This window comes from Choloepus didactylus, chromosome 21 (assembly GCF_015220235.1).
Source record: "Choloepus didactylus isolate mChoDid1 chromosome 21, mChoDid1.pri, whole genome shotgun sequence".
NCBI lineage: Eukaryota > Metazoa > Chordata > Mammalia > Pilosa > Megalonychidae > Choloepus > Choloepus didactylus.
Genome location: NC_051327.1, coordinates 42,318,831 through 42,336,440, shown reverse-complemented (window position 1 = coordinate 42,336,440; position 17,610 = coordinate 42,318,831). Strand labels below are relative to the sequence as shown.

At 39.2% G+C, this 17,610-nt stretch overlaps 2 protein-coding genes across 4 annotated transcripts in view; one reads left to right on the top strand and one right to left on the bottom strand.

Moving 5' to 3' along the window:
• SMG1 (SMG1 nonsense mediated mRNA decay associated PI3K related kinase) overlaps window positions 1-10,114 on the bottom strand; it is a 143,434-nt gene extending 133,320 nt beyond the window's left edge. The window contains exon 1 of one of the 3 annotated variants that reach the window (XM_037815432.1): window positions 9,653-10,114. In XM_037815432.1, coding sequence (XP_037671360.1) covers window positions 9,653-9,741 — 89 coding nt within the window. In that variant the 5' untranslated portion in view covers window positions 9,742-10,114. The remainder of the gene's footprint in view (window positions 1-9,652) is intronic. The other 2 variants (XM_037815433.1, XM_037815431.1) reach the window with 2 other exon arrangements.
• A 206-nt stretch (window positions 10,115-10,320) lies between these two features.
• Window positions 10,321-16,839, top strand: LOC119517255 (interleukin-22 receptor subunit alpha-2-like). The gene is made up of 2 exons (XM_037813812.1): window positions 10,321-10,431; window positions 16,272-16,839. Exons 1-2 carry the CDS (start codon window positions 10,321-10,323, stop codon window positions 16,776-16,778), a joined length of 618 nt encoding a protein of 205 aa, XP_037669740.1. The 3' UTR covers window positions 16,779-16,839.
• The last annotated feature ends 771 nt before the right edge of the window (window positions 16,840-17,610 follow it).

Below are 17,610 nucleotides of genomic sequence, written 5' to 3'. Positions count from 1 at the left end.
TAGGGTGGGATGGGGGGATGGTTTGGGTATTCTCTTTTCGCTTTTATTTTTTATTCTTATTCTGATTCTTTCTGATGTAAGGAAAATGTTCAGAAATATATTGTGGTGATGAACGCATAACTATATGATCATACTGTGAACAGTTGATTGTATACCATGGATGACTGTATGGTTTGTGAATGTATTTCAATAAAACTGAATTAAAAAAAAAAAAAAAAAAGAAACACACCAGAGAAGGTAGAATGAGAACCACTCGACTAGAGAGCAATTAATTCCACCCTTCACCATATATTTGTTTATGTGTACATATAAACATTAATATCATAGACACTATATGCCATACTCAATAAAAATTATACAATTATTTAGTGTTTCTATTCTTATATTCTCTAAGGAAACTTGACACAAATACTCTTATGAATTTTTTGTTACTACACACACACACACACACACACACACACACTCTTAGTACTCTAGTTAAATTTCATTTTTATCCTCTCAAACTTTTGAGAAGAAAGAGATAAAAGGAGGAGGTTCTCTATAATGCCAAATCTGATTCTAAAATAGCAATATACAGAGCACTGTGTAGAACTTTAACAATTTTCAAAGTAATTTCCCAAACTTATCTTTAACCCTCATAACCCTACATCTTGGGGAAGACAAGAATTACCTCCTCAGAGGCACAGCTGTGGTGCCAGTACAAAAGACCTGTGTCTTCTCATTCTTAGATCACTGCTATTTTCATGACACCAGCCTCTCCTAAAATAAATATTTGTGAAGGATCAATTAAAAAAAAAATACACATTCTTAAAAATAAATACACCTTACAAAGGAATCTAAAATACCTTGGTTCTAGTTCTAATTTCACCCACGCAGCTGATTTTCCAATGGACTAAAAGGGTGGAGGAGTGGCAATATTGTATAATTTTAATATCTTTAATAAGATTACAATAAAAACATAAGGAGTACCAGCATTGTAGTAACTATACAAGATCGGCCACTATAATTAAATAAAATGTTTCTTTTACAAAACTTTCTTTTAATGTCAGTGAATTGATTACCCCTACACATGCAACCTTTACTATTAAACATTATAGGTTCACTTTTAATTTCAGTATTTTCAAAAAAGGTGCAAGACACCACGTATTAAAATGTTACTGATATTTCAAATAATGATTAAATTAATCATTTTTTAATAGTCAGAATTCTAACTCAAGTTCTTTAACAATAACAGTACAAACTGTGTTAGGGTAATTCTTTTAAACCTGTTTAATGAATAAACACCAAATCTCAAGTTTCACAGTCCCTCTGCTGGGAAACCTGCTACATTTTCATTTTTCTTCATGGTTATATATCCAAAAACATAAGGACAGGCAAGAAAATTATTGGTCTTTTTAGGAAATAATTCCAGGATGTGTTTTCTTTTCAATTAAATTTATATATTTATTTAACTGTACCACACTTGTGATATTGGTGATCACCTACGCATCTTTTTACTTATCTAATCAGAAGAGAGTCCTATTTTACAAAGAGGATAGACAAAAGGTCTAACATCTTTCCTCACACTAATAGGTTTTTCTGTCTAAATTCTGGCAACCCTCAGGAAGCCAACAGAGACTCCATCATTAGGGCAATGAGTCTGACTTTCTAGTGTTAGAATCAAAGCAAAGAGTGTGGAAATAAAGTGTTACATTTCAGGCAAGAAATACCAGGATTCAGATTATTGGGAATGTAAACTAACAAGACCCTCAAGAGGTGAGTGTCATGGATCCCTTAAAAGAGTTAAATATCCCAAGATAAAATTTAAAATTTTACACACACACCACTTTTATTTAAAACAGAAGACTAAAATGCTAAAGGTGAGGAAAGTAAAGATAAGTTTTCAACTAATAGATTCAAATAAAAGGGAAAACTAAATTCAAAGAGCCTCAGTAAATATTAAAAGAAAATATTGCCAATGCTATCAAATAGGGAGGAACAAACAACATATGTCACTAAAGAGTCTAAGACACTTATTAGTGGGGGCTTTTCCCTAATCAAGGGAAAAGGTATATTAATATCAGATGCCACCCAAAAATAAAGATTTAGTAAATACTATATTTAACAATAAAAAAAAAAAAAAACTCTAGATCCCCAACAACTTATACATGTCTAGCACTTTAAGCCACCACAGAGCCACTAACATCAGAAAACTCTTAGGTTCTTTATGATGATAAAAAAGGGTAAAGGAAGAAAAGTAGTGTCTCTATAAGAGAAAGAGCATAATTTAGGAAGTTCTGTAAGAAAAACAATCTTTAATTCTGATAATAGAAACCCTCTGAAAAAAGGTTTTTAAATAATAAACACAGGGTTCCAGATACATGAATAGCAACATTAACTTCTAAAAGGATAATTTCTAACATTAATCCAACTTCCTTCTTTTTGAAAGGGTATGAAGATTAATATGAAAGAAGTAATTTACTATCTTTAGAAATTTGTTGATTCTGAAAAAGTGAGTTTCAGTCATTCCTCAATCAACAGGCATTCTAATAGAATGTCAAAAGGCTCAACCCAGTGCTTAACTTCATAGTGATCAAATTGTTAAATAAGGTACAAATATATACAATAGATGAGATAAGAGGACAATGTATAAAAGAACTTTAAATTGTAAGCAAGATCTTTTTAAAGATGGATAAAATCTACGAATCTTTTAAACTACCATATTCTTTCTTTTATAAGATCTGACCACCTCATACTTTAGAACATCCCTCCGAACCTGCTCATCTTATTTTAATTGCTGGCTCACGCTAACCTGGCTGCAGTACCAAGTAGTTTCCCCACAAAATGCCTCCTACAGTAACAGTGTTGTAAACTCGAGTTAGCTCAACAGAAACAAACTTGCAGAATCCCATTTTCATGTATCTACATGAGAAGGGTCACTCAAATATAGAATGCATACTATTTATGGATGCACTAGTAAAAAAAGAAGGGTATACAAAGGATCCATGCACTTGTGAACTTCAGATAGCGGTAAGTACCATAAAGAAAACCCAGAATGATATGTCAGAGAAGGTTTCTCTGTCTCACTGAGGGGGTGACATTTAGATACAAGAGTGTCACGAGACCAACCAGGTCAAGTACTATGAGAAGAGCCATCCAGGCATAAAGAACAGCACATGCCAAGGCCCTAACGCAGGCATGAGCATGGAGTGTGCAAAAGGGCACAACAGAAGCAGAGGAGAAAATTATTCAGTTCAGCCCTCAGGGACTTAAACTAGTTGGGGGAACAAAGCAGGTAACTGAAGCAATAAACGTGTTAGTTTTCATTGTGGACCTGTCGTTAGATTCAGAAAGGAGAGAGATCAAGAGGGCAGAGGTAGTAGGGTAGGGATCTTAAAGGAGGCATCATATTTAGATTAGAGAAACTACGAAAAGCAGAACTAAGTCACAGTAGGTAATATGTAGCTCACAGGAATAAATTAAACCTAGTAGATCACTTCTCTGTGTTCCAGGACTCAAATGCTTGAGAAGGTTTAATGATGGACTCACCAGCTGATCACGGGGCTCTGCATTTACCCTAAGTAAGTTAACAATGTTTACAGCAAAGGAGGAATAATAGAAACATACTGAAGATGGTGACCTCATCAGTCCTCAGAAGCTGTATGTTGGTAATACATCATAAATCAAATTCAACGATTTCCTTTCTAAAGAAAAAATTTAAGGCAAGATCTACCTGTAAACTCTACTACTTTGTGTGGGGGTGGTGGAGGTGAGTGGGCAGGGAGTGTAACCCAACTGAAAAATCACTGGCTATCTATATCTTGATTGGGATTATGGTTACACAGGTGTATACACTTGCCAAAACTCAGTGAACTTAAAAATTAAGTTATAGTTATGGTATAGTTAATAGTACAATTATAAAAATGTTCCTACATCAATTGAAATAAATGTTCTACACTAATGTAAGGTGTTGATAACAGAAAGGGGTGTATATGGGATCTGTGTATTTTCTGCATGATTTTTCTGTAAACCTACAACTTCAAAAATAAAAATTAAAAAAATTTAAAACTTAGTGAATTTAATACCTTTACATAGGTAAATTATATTTTAAAAAAAATAAGTATATATGTAATGGAATTCAAAAAAGAATTCATCTTAGAAAGGAAAGGCACTCCCAATCAACTAATGTAAGATGGAGCAGAACTAACATAAAAACACAAACATCTCTGCATCAGCAAAGCACACAGGAATTTAATAGGTTATACCCTACATTTAAAAAGATAATTCATTGGAATGTTTCATATTGGAATAAAACCACTAAAAATTAATTTCTGCAATCTTTATTGTCAGGCCCCTAGATAGGAGGGGGTATTTATTTTGCAGTCCCCAAAATAAAATGGGCTCTGAAAAAACACTGAGATAGCCAGAAAGGTAACCAAATTATCAATAATAATAAAATTTGGGAGTGGCTACCCATGCCCATCAAAGACATCAAGCATGACAACCTGTATGGATCCATAAAAGCCAGTCAAACGAAAGGTGATTCGGGTATTTATTTTAGGTGATTGGGATGGCGAAAGAAAGGAAAGTAAGCGTCTACCATATGCCAGGCAGTGAAGGCAGGAAATCCTAAATTAAAGAGTTTGTGAGAATTCAGTGTTGCCGGAAGATACCACGGATCATACTGTTTTTGCATATGACATTTCATACAAGTATTATAATATGAACTGAAGTGTGAACAAACCAAAAAGTATCATTTTGGCAACCACCCTCAATCAATGCCAAATAACAAAGAAGGACTTTTGCTTATTTGGGAAATTACCACATAATGAGCTGAATACATTTTTCTGAATTTAAATTATGAGTTAAGAACAGAATCTTAAAGTCCACAGCATTCTCCTAAGACTTTTACACATCTCCTACTATAGTTAAACACACACACACATCCTTCAAGAAACAACTAGAGGCCACACCCAGATCAAGAAGGCAGAATGAGACACTCCACCAGTAAGGAATGGCAGAAACAGTTCAAGGATTGCAGTAACAGGAAGCACCCAAATCAAGAAAAAGACCACTTAAAGGCAGGAAGAGCTTGTGACACCCTAGCTAGCCCCTCTCTGAATGGAGGAGAAAAGGCTCAAAAAGATATTACTGGGAAAATTGGAATATATAGAATGTAAGCTTTATATCAACATTAGATTTCTTGAGCTTGATAACTGTACTTTAGGTAATTAGATAAGTGAATATCCTTGTTCACAGAGAATGTACATGAAATACTATGTGTTCAAGGAGTATGATGTGTGCAACTTGCTCTCAAACATTCAGCAAACAGATGATAGAATGATACAGCAAAGGTATCAAAAAGTTAAAACTGGTGGATCTGGGTATCTGGACAGGTGGGGGTATGTTGGCGTTCTCTGTATGGGGTTTGTATAATTTTTGAAACTGTCCTATAAGTTCGAAATTATTTCAAAATTAAAAATTAAAAGGGGGGGGGAACCAGATTAATCTTCCTAAATTATGCCACTTCCCTGAGGGTGAAACTCCAGTGATTCCCTATAGTCATTCCAAATACACTTAAACTATAATCCAAAACCTACAATAGGGCCCCAATCCAGCTCTTCAGCTTCATCTCTTATTCTTATTAGTCCTCATATGTGCCCATGCCTCTAATCAAACTGAGAGAGACTTCACCTTTCCAAATTTGTTGTCAAAATTATATAAAACAATTTCATCACCACACTGCTTCCTACTCAATTATTTAGCTTTCCCTCCTCTGACTGTCCAGGTTTTAGATGTTATTAATCACTTACAAAAATAATCAAGAATTATATTACAATTAATATCCATAAAATGTTTTACTTTTACAAAACCCTTATTTTCCACATAATCTATATCCTCTTTGAAGACAGTAACTCTAATAGCCATAAAAATTCCTAAAGCATCGCTATTTACTCAATATTTATTGAATTACAATACCTCATAATTTCCTAAATTATTAAAACAAACAAAACCTTCAATGTACTCTCAATTTAAACAGGAACCAAAACAAGGAGTTTAGTTTTAAAATACAACTGCCAAATTTTTAAAAGGAATGTTTTATTTTATAATGGAAAAAATAAAACTCTCCCCTCCCCCAAATAAAATACCCATACACTATTGGCTGAAAACCTTCTTAGTACACCTGGAAATCTGTGGTACAGAATTAGTAACCATTAAATTCTATTTAACTAAAGCTCTATTTGTAACTATAAAATATTTAACTCCACTTAATTGTATCCTTTATGCATTTCACTATATAATCTACCTTTTGGCCATCTACTTAGTACAGACTCATAAAAAGCTGAACAGACAACTCTAGTTTCAAAAACCCAGCTTCTCACAAGTCAGACTTAATAGTATCTGACTTTTCTATCTTCATAGCACTCTTCCCCCTTTTGGTCTATCACAATGGAGAATAAAGGCATTTGTTCCTTTCAGAGCTCTGTCTACATTTTACCAAATATGGAAGCTATTTTTAATATAGTTCCATCCTTTTGAACTGCAGGAAGATCTTAAGTTTGGGCACATTAAGACACTGTGTTTGTGTGTGTGTATATATATACACATATATAGATACATATATATATATATATACACACATACATATTTAATGAATAAAGTCCTAAGACTCCTAAGTTAAGAAGTAAAATCTGCTTGTTTTCTGTTAACCTGAGTGCTTTCTCTTGCTGGTTGAATTTAATTAAACTATATTTTAATTCTAATGCCAAATTAATCAATGTCAATTACAATGTTATTAGTTATACATTTAATTTTTAGAACAAATTGTTCTGATGAGCTCTACCTTGACTGGTGTAACTAAAGATTACTTCCCAAAATAAAGTCAGGAAAAGGATGGACTTTGGTTAGAGGTAACAGCTCTTTTTTAAGAGACAGAAGAGAAGGGGGCAACAATCTCCAAAAACAGATCAAGCACCCTTGGTCATAAGAAGCCACTACTATAGTTTCTCCATGAAAAAAATGGAATCATCCAAAGGCTTCCAATACCCTTCTCAGCCTTAGTGTGAGGAACCCACGGATTTCAAATCCTGACATAAAATCACTCATTTACCTAAAATTCTTAAATATTAACTGAGAGCACAGTGGATAAAGACGATGACTATAAGCCAGTGCTATATAAATGTAATGCTAAGGGTACGCTTCTAGGAAAGATGGGCTTGCTCTGTGGCCATATGACACTGGTCTATTCAGCCACCTGGAACACTTCCTGTCAATGTGTGAAGTTCCTGTGTAGCCATGATTGACTCAACAGTCAGTTTCCACAGACTAAGTAACAAACTAACAGTAACAGAAACCAACAAGAACTACTTCTTTAAATCCCGTTTTTCAAAAAGCCTAAATCAAGGAAAATGGAACAAAAATCATCAGAGAAGAAATGGACCAGAAAAGGCAAAGAATTAAAAAAAGATCAAAATAATTCAGATGAATTCAATAAAAGGACTGAAGATCCTTTGGAGAAATAAATAACCCCCCATTTAAACAACGGGGAAGATCACGCTGCATTCTGTCAGTTAACCACAGTCTGTCACTTTTCTGAAGAGAAGGGACAGAATAACAGCCTCAAATTTAACTTATAAAACTTTATGGCTTGCAAACAAATAAAGTTATATGTTATGAGATATGTCCATACGTCTCAGTTCCCTCCTCTACAACAGAAGAAAATCAAGTATTTCTAACTTCCTAGCAAACTGTTACTCTATGTAACCAAGTTCATCTCACAGTATCATCTACCTAGGCATTAATGAGGTCCTGAGACTCTGTAACAGAGCATGGCTTCCAATAAAGCTTACGTCCTCCCTCCCCTCTTCCCAAAAAAGGCCAAGAAATAAGGCACTTGGAAGAACATGGGTAATCTTTATTAATAACCCATGTTTATACTCCCTAATTATATAAGCCACTCCACCTCAGACCTGTCAGCAATGAAGTCAGGTGACCCCAGCATGTGGCTACAACTCTGCCTGATATTCCATTTGTTTAGAACTACAAACCACAAATTATTCTTTTCCAAAAGCTCTAGGATTGTTTTTGAAGGGCCCTTTATCTCCCTAAAGGGATGGTGAATCACAATAATGGGAAATAATGAGAAACCCACTGTTAAAGAAGAGCTCTCATAAATCAAATTCAGGCTCATTTATCACCTAATTTGTGAGATGACAGAAAAAAAAAAATCAAACTTCACACATTTCAGTATAAGTGCAAAACAACTAAAGATGTCAATTACAAATAAAAATATTTAAACTGGTCAACTGATTTCGTTTAAAGCACTCACAAAGAGTGGTGAAGAACGAGTTTAAAAGCTATGCTTTTCAAACAATTTCTTTTTTTTTTTTTTTTTTAACTACTAAACATCTCAATTCTAGACTCTGGCATTAATTTTTAAAATTACCTAATCATACACATCAGTTCTCAACAGACACAGAGAATTTGGGAGGGGATATTAAATAGAATAAGAGGTGTACGACCTATTAGCCAAGAGATTATTTCACTTTTTCTAGTAAGTCTTAAAATATTACATTCTAACATTCTTTATTTCCAAACACTGCTGGAATTACATGCAACTATTAAGAGGCAAAAAGGCATCCCAACAACATGCGCATCTTACATTTACTTAGTCAGTTTCTGGACAATGGTAAGGCAAGTTTGCTTCAAAGTATAAAAGTCTCATGAATCAACTAACCCTATATTATTACATATATTTAGGGGGTCCTTCCAGACATTATTTTAAATTCCAAATTGTCTCTGCATCATTAAACATGTATTTAGTAGAAGGGTAAGAATACATCCGTCCTAAATTAGGCACAATTACCCCATGATTAATCAAGAATATTTATTTTTTTAAAAGTTGATGCTCCTAATATACTCAAATCCAGGTAGGTCCCAAAGTGTGAGCTCAAATCCTCCATACAACGGGAAATTCTCTACTCCTCTGAGTGCCCAAGGAGTACCTCTCAAGTGTCCAGATACGAATTGCTTTTCACCGGAGTAACTGCCCCTGCAATTGAGGAAAACATTTCCCAGGACCAGAGTGGGTCTAGAACACTAAAACAGACACACTCAACGTTCCCATCCCATGCTCCACAAATGCCCACCCTTAAGAGTAATTCCTTAGCTGGAGGATTTTTTTTTTTTTAATATTTTTATGAACACGTGGGGTCACAGATGAGAACACACTTGAGGATGTCTTTCACGTGGGGGAAGTGAAAGGGTGAGGAACCACCGGGGTGAATGGCTAACAGGGAGGGTCCTGGACTCTCAGGATACCAACTCAAATCCAAACTTGCGGGGGAGGAAGTAACTCGAATTCCCCCCTAGCACCAAGCCCTTTGTAGTCCCTCCTGGACCCAACCCCTAAGCCAGTGACTTGGTCTGGCTCCCGGGCTCTCGGGTCCAGCCCCGGAGGCTGAAATGCAAGGAGAGGGGAGACATTTTGGCCTCGCCTCCCGGCGGCCTTCCTCCTCCAGCCCGGGCGGGAGGGGACCCAGGAAGCCGCGCCCGGTTCCCGGGGGTGGGGGGTTGGAGGGCCTAGGCCGCGCCTCCCAGTCCGGCGGCCCTAGGCCTCGGCCGGCCCGAGGCGTGGCCCGGGAGGTCGGGGCGGCAGGCTCGGCTCACCCACCTGGGTTGCCAGTCATTCCAGCTCCGCGGGTACTTGGTGCCGCCGCCGCCGCCGCTGCTCAGTCGAGACCCTGGGGCTCTGCGGCTCATTACCTTCCCCGACACGACATGGCCAAGCGCCGCCGCCCGAAGAAGCGCGAGTCGCCGCCCGAACCGGCCGCCGCCGACACTCCGCTCCGGCCCGGGGCTGAGGAGGAAGCTAAGGAGGAGGAGGAGGCGGCGGAGGGCGGGGGAGGCGGATGGCCGTTCCGGGTTCCGCCTGAGCCCGCAGCGCAGGGCGAGGAGGCGGGAGGGGCGCGGCGAGGGGGAGGCGGAGGAAGGGGAGGCGACGTCTCTTCCAGGCCCGTGCGCGGACCGCGACGCCGAGGCCCAGGAGGAGGAGGACGGCGAGGAGGCGGTGGCGGCAGCTTCTCACGCTCACACGGCCACAGCTCGCCCGCCTCCCGGCTCCGCCCGCCGCGCCGCCGCTGCCGCACGGCATGCTGGGAGCGAGGGGCGGTGCAGGCGCCCGCCGGGCCTGGGGAGAGGGGCGTGGCCTGTCGGGCGGGCGGGGAGGGGCCTACTCAGAGTGGGCGGGGCGGGGCCGCGAACGGACCGCCTCCCAGCTCCCCGGGCTAGCTTCGACTCCCTGTGGACCGCACCAATGTCCGGGCGCCGCCGCGGGGGACCATGGGAGAGGAGATCCATCCCCCACCCACCATACAACCCCTCGCAAGCACACCCCAGAAAGCACCTGACCCCGGGGGCTGGGCAGTCAGGTGTAAACAGGCATCCAATCAAGTACTTGGGACGAGAGAACTGGTGCCCTAGCGCGCGCCCTTAGGGTTCACGTGCGCCCACTTTCCCCGCAGTCCTCTTGGAAATAGTAAGAACGAAGCGGGGTGGATATCCGCCTACCCAGCGTCCACCTGCAATGTGCCCTGAAGTCCTGACATCTTGACCATTTCTTAACTAAATAAAGGGAGAGGAGGGAGCGTACCCAGGACCGCTAACCTCTGCCCCTGCAACGGGAAATGGGCTTGGAAATCCCCTCGCCCTAACACTTGCCCACATTCTCCACCAGAAAGAGGCCGGCTAAAGGGGGGCAAACCTGAGCACTGTCTCCCCTCTGGCACTGCCCCCGAAAGAACTCGCTAAAGCATCTGCTACGTAATGTGACTGTAGATGCATAGGGAAAAGGTGAGCAAGATGCACCTCAGACGTGCGCGGAGAGTAACTTAGGAAACTGAGTTTAGGTATGGTAGTCAAGACTCTTAACCTTATATGCATAAAGGATCATAACCTATCATTTTATTTTACAAGGAGAAAGTTTATGTATCGCTTGTGTGATTAAAAATTGCTACCAAATAAATAAACACAAATACACACACACACACACACACACACACCCAAAAAAAGAAAGAAAGAAAAGTATTGCTACCCAATTCTTTGAAGATGGAATGGAGTTGATATCTCACCAGACATACCCCTTCATCCTTGGGCTCCTGGCTTATGCCCACCAACCTCTGACTAACTAGGATCCTGCCAGCTGTAAAGGATGGAAAGTTAAATTTTCAAATGAACTTTTCCTCTCAATCCCCCTCTCCTCACCCCCATTCAAAGGGGAAAAGGAACCCTTTCTCTGAACTGGTGCTGATATTTGACTCAACACAGAAATTCCCACTAGGACTCAGACAGGAGTGTAGTTGCCCACCTTTGTAAAAACTGATTTCAATAAAACACCTGAATTAAAGAGATATATCCCCCATGCACACTCCATCCTGAAATTTGCATCACACTTGTCAACTTCCCTTTTGAAGGGGGGAGGATATGGGGGAGGATCCTTATATTGTAAAAATAGGATGTATAGAGGAGTTCTTTTCTCCCTGTTTATCATTTCCTCTTTTCTGTTCTCCTGAAGAAAATGCCCCTCTTCAATCAAGTCCAATATTAGGGTCCCCTCATCCCATTTGATCCTCTCTGGGAGATTGGTATTCCTGCTACAAGGTATTTTTGTTTTGTTTGCTTGTAATTAATGTTTAATTAATGTACAACCTAATCATGATTTATTCTTTCATTCAACATTCAGCAAAATTTAGTGAGCATCTACAGGCCAAGCTCTTCGAGACAGGATCATAATCAAGATTCAGGGGACAGGGGACAGAGAGATGGATCTATGACAAGTGAAATATTTGTTTGCTCAATCTCCCCATCACCCTGCAAGCCTGTCTTTCAATCTGACTAGAAAAGACTCCCTCTCCCAAAGCCTTTTCTAGATTGTAAGTTCTGAGCTTCCTTGGATCTGTTTCCTCAGATCCTTTATTTTTTCTGCACCAGGTGAGTTAAAACCCTCAGACCCATGAGCAAATACCTGATATGGCCAATCAATCAATTGCACTTCCCTAAATAGTTGATCTAAATAATGGTGCAATGACCAAATTATATCAATTATGGAGATTCCGAAATTAGCAACAGTAGTATAACCAGAACCTTAGACCTGAGAAAAATTTCAGGGGTCTTGTAATCTTTTAAAATTACAAAACAGCAGCGGAGTAATTAGAGGAAGGGTTCTGGGTTCAAATCCCAACTCCCTACTTATTAACTTGCGGGAGTACCAGTGAGCTCCTGATGTTCATGGGCCTCAGTTTCCTCATCTGTAAAATGGAAGTGATAATAATAGCACTGACCTCTTAAGAATATTGAGAGGCTTTGTCTAGTTTATGGATGGATGAGTAGAAAAATAGGGGAAGGAAACAAACAGACAAAGGTACCCAGTGTTCTTTTTTACTTCAATTGCTCTTTTTCACTCTAATTATTATTCTTGTTATTTTTGTGTGTGTGCTAATGAAGGTGTCAGGGATTGATTTAGGTGATGAATGTACAACTATGTAATGGTACTGTAAACAATCGAAAGTACGATTTGTTTTGTATGACTGCGTGGTATGTGAATATATCTCAATAAAATGATGATTAAAAAAACAAAAAAAAAAAAGAATATTGAGAGGATAAATGGAGATATTTACATGGAAAATGCTTTGCACAGTGCCTGCCACACAATAACAGTAAGCAGCCAATAAATGTTAGCTAAAAATCAGATCTGCAACTTCTCTGAAGCACGTAGCTATTTGGATAATAGGGAGAAGGATAAGGTAGCTGGCAGAGGTTTGTGTTCAGTTGCTCAAACAGTTGCTTCTTCTTTGTCAGTATTTTTTGTACTTTTCCCATAGGAATAATTAACCCTCAAAAAACACCCAATGCTTGCAAAGAGATGGTGTGAGGACACAGCAGGTGGGGGAGTGTCAATTGGGAGAAAATTCCAGGAAAGCAATTTAACAGTGTATATCCAAAGATTTAAAATTGTTAATCCCTCCTTCCCCCCAGTAATTTCACTTCTGGGAAGCTATCCTAAGGAAATTTGTCATACTGAAGCCAAAGTGATTTTCTTAAAAATAAGATCATGTCACCATCCTACTTAAAACTCATCAATGGCTGCCCAGTCTTCTTAGAAAAAAATTCCAGACTCATCAATAACAGCCTATGAGAGGCTATAAAATCTGGTTCCTCCTACATAGCACACATCTCATGCAGCTCATACCTAGAACAGGAGCCTAAGGGTGGTTCTCAGGTTCGGTTCTGCAGTAAATCCCCATTTCCAGGCCACATCCCAGGTCAATTAAATCTGAATCCCTCAGTGTAAATCCAGGTATCAGTATTTTTAGTCCCCCCCTCCCCCAAGAGATTCCAATATGCAGCCAGGGTTGAGAAATACCACTTTAGAGACCCTACACTCTAAAACAGTTATTGGTGCCACCCCAACTCCACTTCCCAATATGTGCAGGTTATAAAAACAATGGCAAACCACTGGGGGATAAAAATTGAAAGCCCAATTTTCCTCATGGCAATGACTTGGGTACTTAAAAAATTTATACAAAATATTATTAACTCTCAAAACTTTCCAAAGATTATTTTTTCCCATTTCTTTTGGTGGTTCTGCTTTGCTGGTTCCATTAACTACTTGCTTTCTCCACTCCAGTCCAGTCATGGGGCTTATTTTCTGTTCCTGGAACACACCAAGGCACTCAAGCCTCTAAGCTTTTGTACATGCTGTTCCCTCTGCCTGGAATGCCTTTCCTACATTTTTTTCCTCCATCATGGTCAAGACTAGGTCAAGGTGAATGAGGTGCCTTCAGCACAAAATTTAAGGAAGCATGCACTGGACTGACCCTGGCCAGGGCACTTTGCCTTAGTCCTGGCCAGGTTTTTCAGGTCCTGACTCTTCAGAGAGGTTTTTCCCTGACCTCCCTACCCAAAAGAGCCCCCACTGTCTTTCTGTTATTTTCTGTCCCATTTCTTTCCCTTGTAGCACTCATCCCCATCTGCAGGTATTGGGTTTCTTTGCACATTTATTGTCTGCCTCTTAGGATATGAACCTGGTAAAAGCAAAGGCCTTGCTTGCCCCATTCCAACCCCTCTACCCCAGCACACAGCCCAGCACCTGACCTGTAGTAAGCACTCAAGAAATGTTTGTCAGTAGAAGGAGTGAAATGGAAATTATCTGAAATGTAGACCAGGATGAATACACACAAGCATTAATCTCAGTCTTATTAATAGCAAAATATTGGAAATTATCCCAAAGCCCAATAATAGGAGATCGATTAGGGGATAATACTCCTTAATTGAAATTTTCCACAAAAATTAAAATTATATTCATGAAGAATCTTTAACGAAATGGGGAAAGTATTACGCTAAAATGTTAACCAAAAAAGCATGAGATTCAAAAGTGAACATGTGCTATGACTTCAACTGTTAAAAAAAAATTAGAAGAAAATTAATTAAATTTCTCTAACGATGGCCTATGAAAGTTGGGAACACAGGTGATTTCTTTTATCCTGCTTCTTGCTAATTTCCTAATTAGAATACAGAGGTGTATTTGTAAAATCAAAGTTAAAAAAAAATAAAAATAAAGGTAAGCATTCTATAAATATGGGGTGAATAAATGAACAAAGAATGAATGTTCCTGGGGCGTGGTAGTGACCCACATAGGCCAATTAAGTCAACTTTGGCCAAAGCATAGTCTTAGCCCTAATAATAGTGACCAACTCTAGCTAATATTTATTGAGCATTTCCTGATGCTGAGAGCTGAGCCAAGTTCTCTCTGTGGGTTACTTCATGAAATTCTCTGAAAAATGCTATGAGGTACCAATGAGGCATTTTACAAATTGAGACTCTGATGCCAAGAGGAGCTAAGCAGCCTGTCCAAGGTCCCCCAGCTGGTGACCGGCAGGGCCAGGCAGGGACTGTCACAGGCAGGGACAGGAAAGAACATTTGGCCCCGACCTCACATTCGTCAAAGGTCTCATATTTAGACCTTTGACATTATTGCCTAATGAAGTTCTACACAGAGTCCCAGAGACACACCGACAGGAAGGAAGCCTAGATTTTAAAATTGTGTCCCATTACCAGCCCACACATCTGTAATGAAGGTGCATTAATATTTTGTAATCAATCGTGTTATTGCCTGATGAATAGGTAATTATATTGCATTGTAGTTTGTTTGTTTTTTTCCCTTGTGTTAAAAGTGTTGTAGGAGGGTAAATGGAAACTTTGTACTTTCTGCATGATTTTTCTGTAAACCTACAACTGCTCTAATTAAAAAAAAATTATTTTAAAGGGTTCGTAATTTGCTCTCTAATTACTTGTTTTTTGTTTTGTTTTGTTTTGTTTAATTAAATTCAGTTTTATTGAAATACATTCACACACCATACAATCATCCATGGTATACAATCCACCGTCCACAGTATGATAACATAGTTATGCGTTCATCACCACAATCTATCTCTGAACATCTTCCTTACATCAGAAAGAACCAGAACCAGAATAAAAAATAAAAGTGAAAAAAGAACACCCAAATCATCCCCCCATCCCACCCCATTTGTCCTTTAGTTTTTATCCCCATTTTTCTACTCATCCATACACTAGATAAAGGGGGTGTGATCCACAAGGTCTTTACAATCACACTGTCACCCCTTGTAATCTACATTATTATTATTATTAATCGTCTTCGGGAGTCCAGACTGCTGGGTTGGAGTTTGTTAGTTTTAGGTATTTACTTCTAGCTATTCCAATACATTAAAACCTAAGAGGTGTTATCTATATAGCGCATGAGAATGTCCACCAGAGTGACCTCTCGACTCCATTTGAAATCTCTCAGCCACTGAAACTATTTCGTCTCATTTTGCGTCCCCCTTTTGGTCAAGAAGATACTCTCAGTCCCACGATGCCGGGTCCACATTCATCCCCGGGAGTCATATTCTGCATTGCCAGGGAGATTTACACCCCTGGGAGTCGGGTCCCCCGTAGGGGGGAGGGCAGCGAGTTCACCTGTCGAGATGGCTCAGTTCTCTAACTACTTATTAAATTGTACTTTGAAAGTTATCACTTTTCTATATGTTATACTTCACAATTTAAAAAGGGGGGGGGGGACGGGGCAAGATGGCAGACTGGTGAGCTGTATGTTTTAGTTACTCCTCCAGGAAAGTAGGTAAAAAGCCAGGAGCTGCGTGGACTGGACACCACAGAGCAATCTGTCTTCGGGCATACTTCATACAACACTCATGAAAACGTGGAACTGCTGAGATCAGCGAAATCTGTATGGGCAGAGACAATGGAAAAATAAACAGGGCTGTTGGGGTATTCAAGGACTCTTCTGTGACCTCACCAATGAAACCTCAGACATACAGGAGCCCTACTACGCGAGGGTGAGGACGGCCTCGGCTGGGGTCTTCTCAGGCTGGAGCGTGACCCGGCGGTTCACATCCTGGTGGGAAACAACAATAGATCCTCCTGCCATGAAAATAACTCCACTTAATGGATCTCTGTTGGTGGTTCTCCGTGCTCCAGATTTGCCATATAAAGACCAAAAGGGAAAAAATATATCCATGGAAAATTACTATGGACTAGTATACCGAGTGTTTATAATTAACAATTCACTAGAAAAGGAGCAAAAGGTGTATGAAGGAACACACAGAGCTGTCAGAATTGAAGCCCCAGCACCTCGCGCTGCTTACTGTGTCGTGGCTGAAATGTATCGGCCCGTGTTTGACAGCAGTAGTCAGAGGAGTGAAGAGACGTGCGTGGACAGTGCGTGAAACGGTGTGGCGAGTCCTCTGATTTGCAAAGCAAGAGCTCTCTGGGAAAGGGGTGGCTCGTTCTGAAGGGTCTTACTGAAAGTTGCTTTTATTTTTTCTCAAAGCAATGTGCACATTACATGTTAGGGATGTCTTTGTTCATCCATTCCTTCTTCCTCTCTCTTTCATCTGTAAACTCTTTTTAAAAACAACAGCCAAAGGGAGCATTAGATTTTAAAGATGAGGCAGAGAATAAAGGGCTAAATGAAAAACAAAACTAAACTTCTGAATGATAACCTCCCTAAAAATAATCTTTTTTCTAAAACAGCAAAATAAAATTTAAAAACCAAAAAATCATAGACATTTAATAATGTTATTGAATTAATAATATACATATGGATATGCATTACAGACTGAAGAATCCTCACATGGTCCTTTTTTTACTCTCTATTGAGCTGGTTAATCTAACATAGATAATGCCAATTTAAAATTTTTACATGAATGTTTTCCATATATTTCTTTTCTATTTTATTCAAATATACTTTCTTGCAAATATCTTCTAGTGTAAAATATTTCTGTTTAATGAACCAAATTTTGTTTTTAATTCTATATTTATGTCTTTAAAACAGCGGCAAATAAGAACAGTATTTGAATAAAAAGTCCTCATGATCTCTGAATTCACATCTGGATTAAAACTATCAACAACATCATCTAAATCCAGAAAACAGCCTATTTAGTACAATCTTCCTTCATCTAACATGGACTCACATGAAAGGGTTTTTTCCCCTCAGGTTTTGTTTTTGTTTAGTTTTATTTTTAACATTGCTTTAGAAGAATTTATCCTTATTTTCAA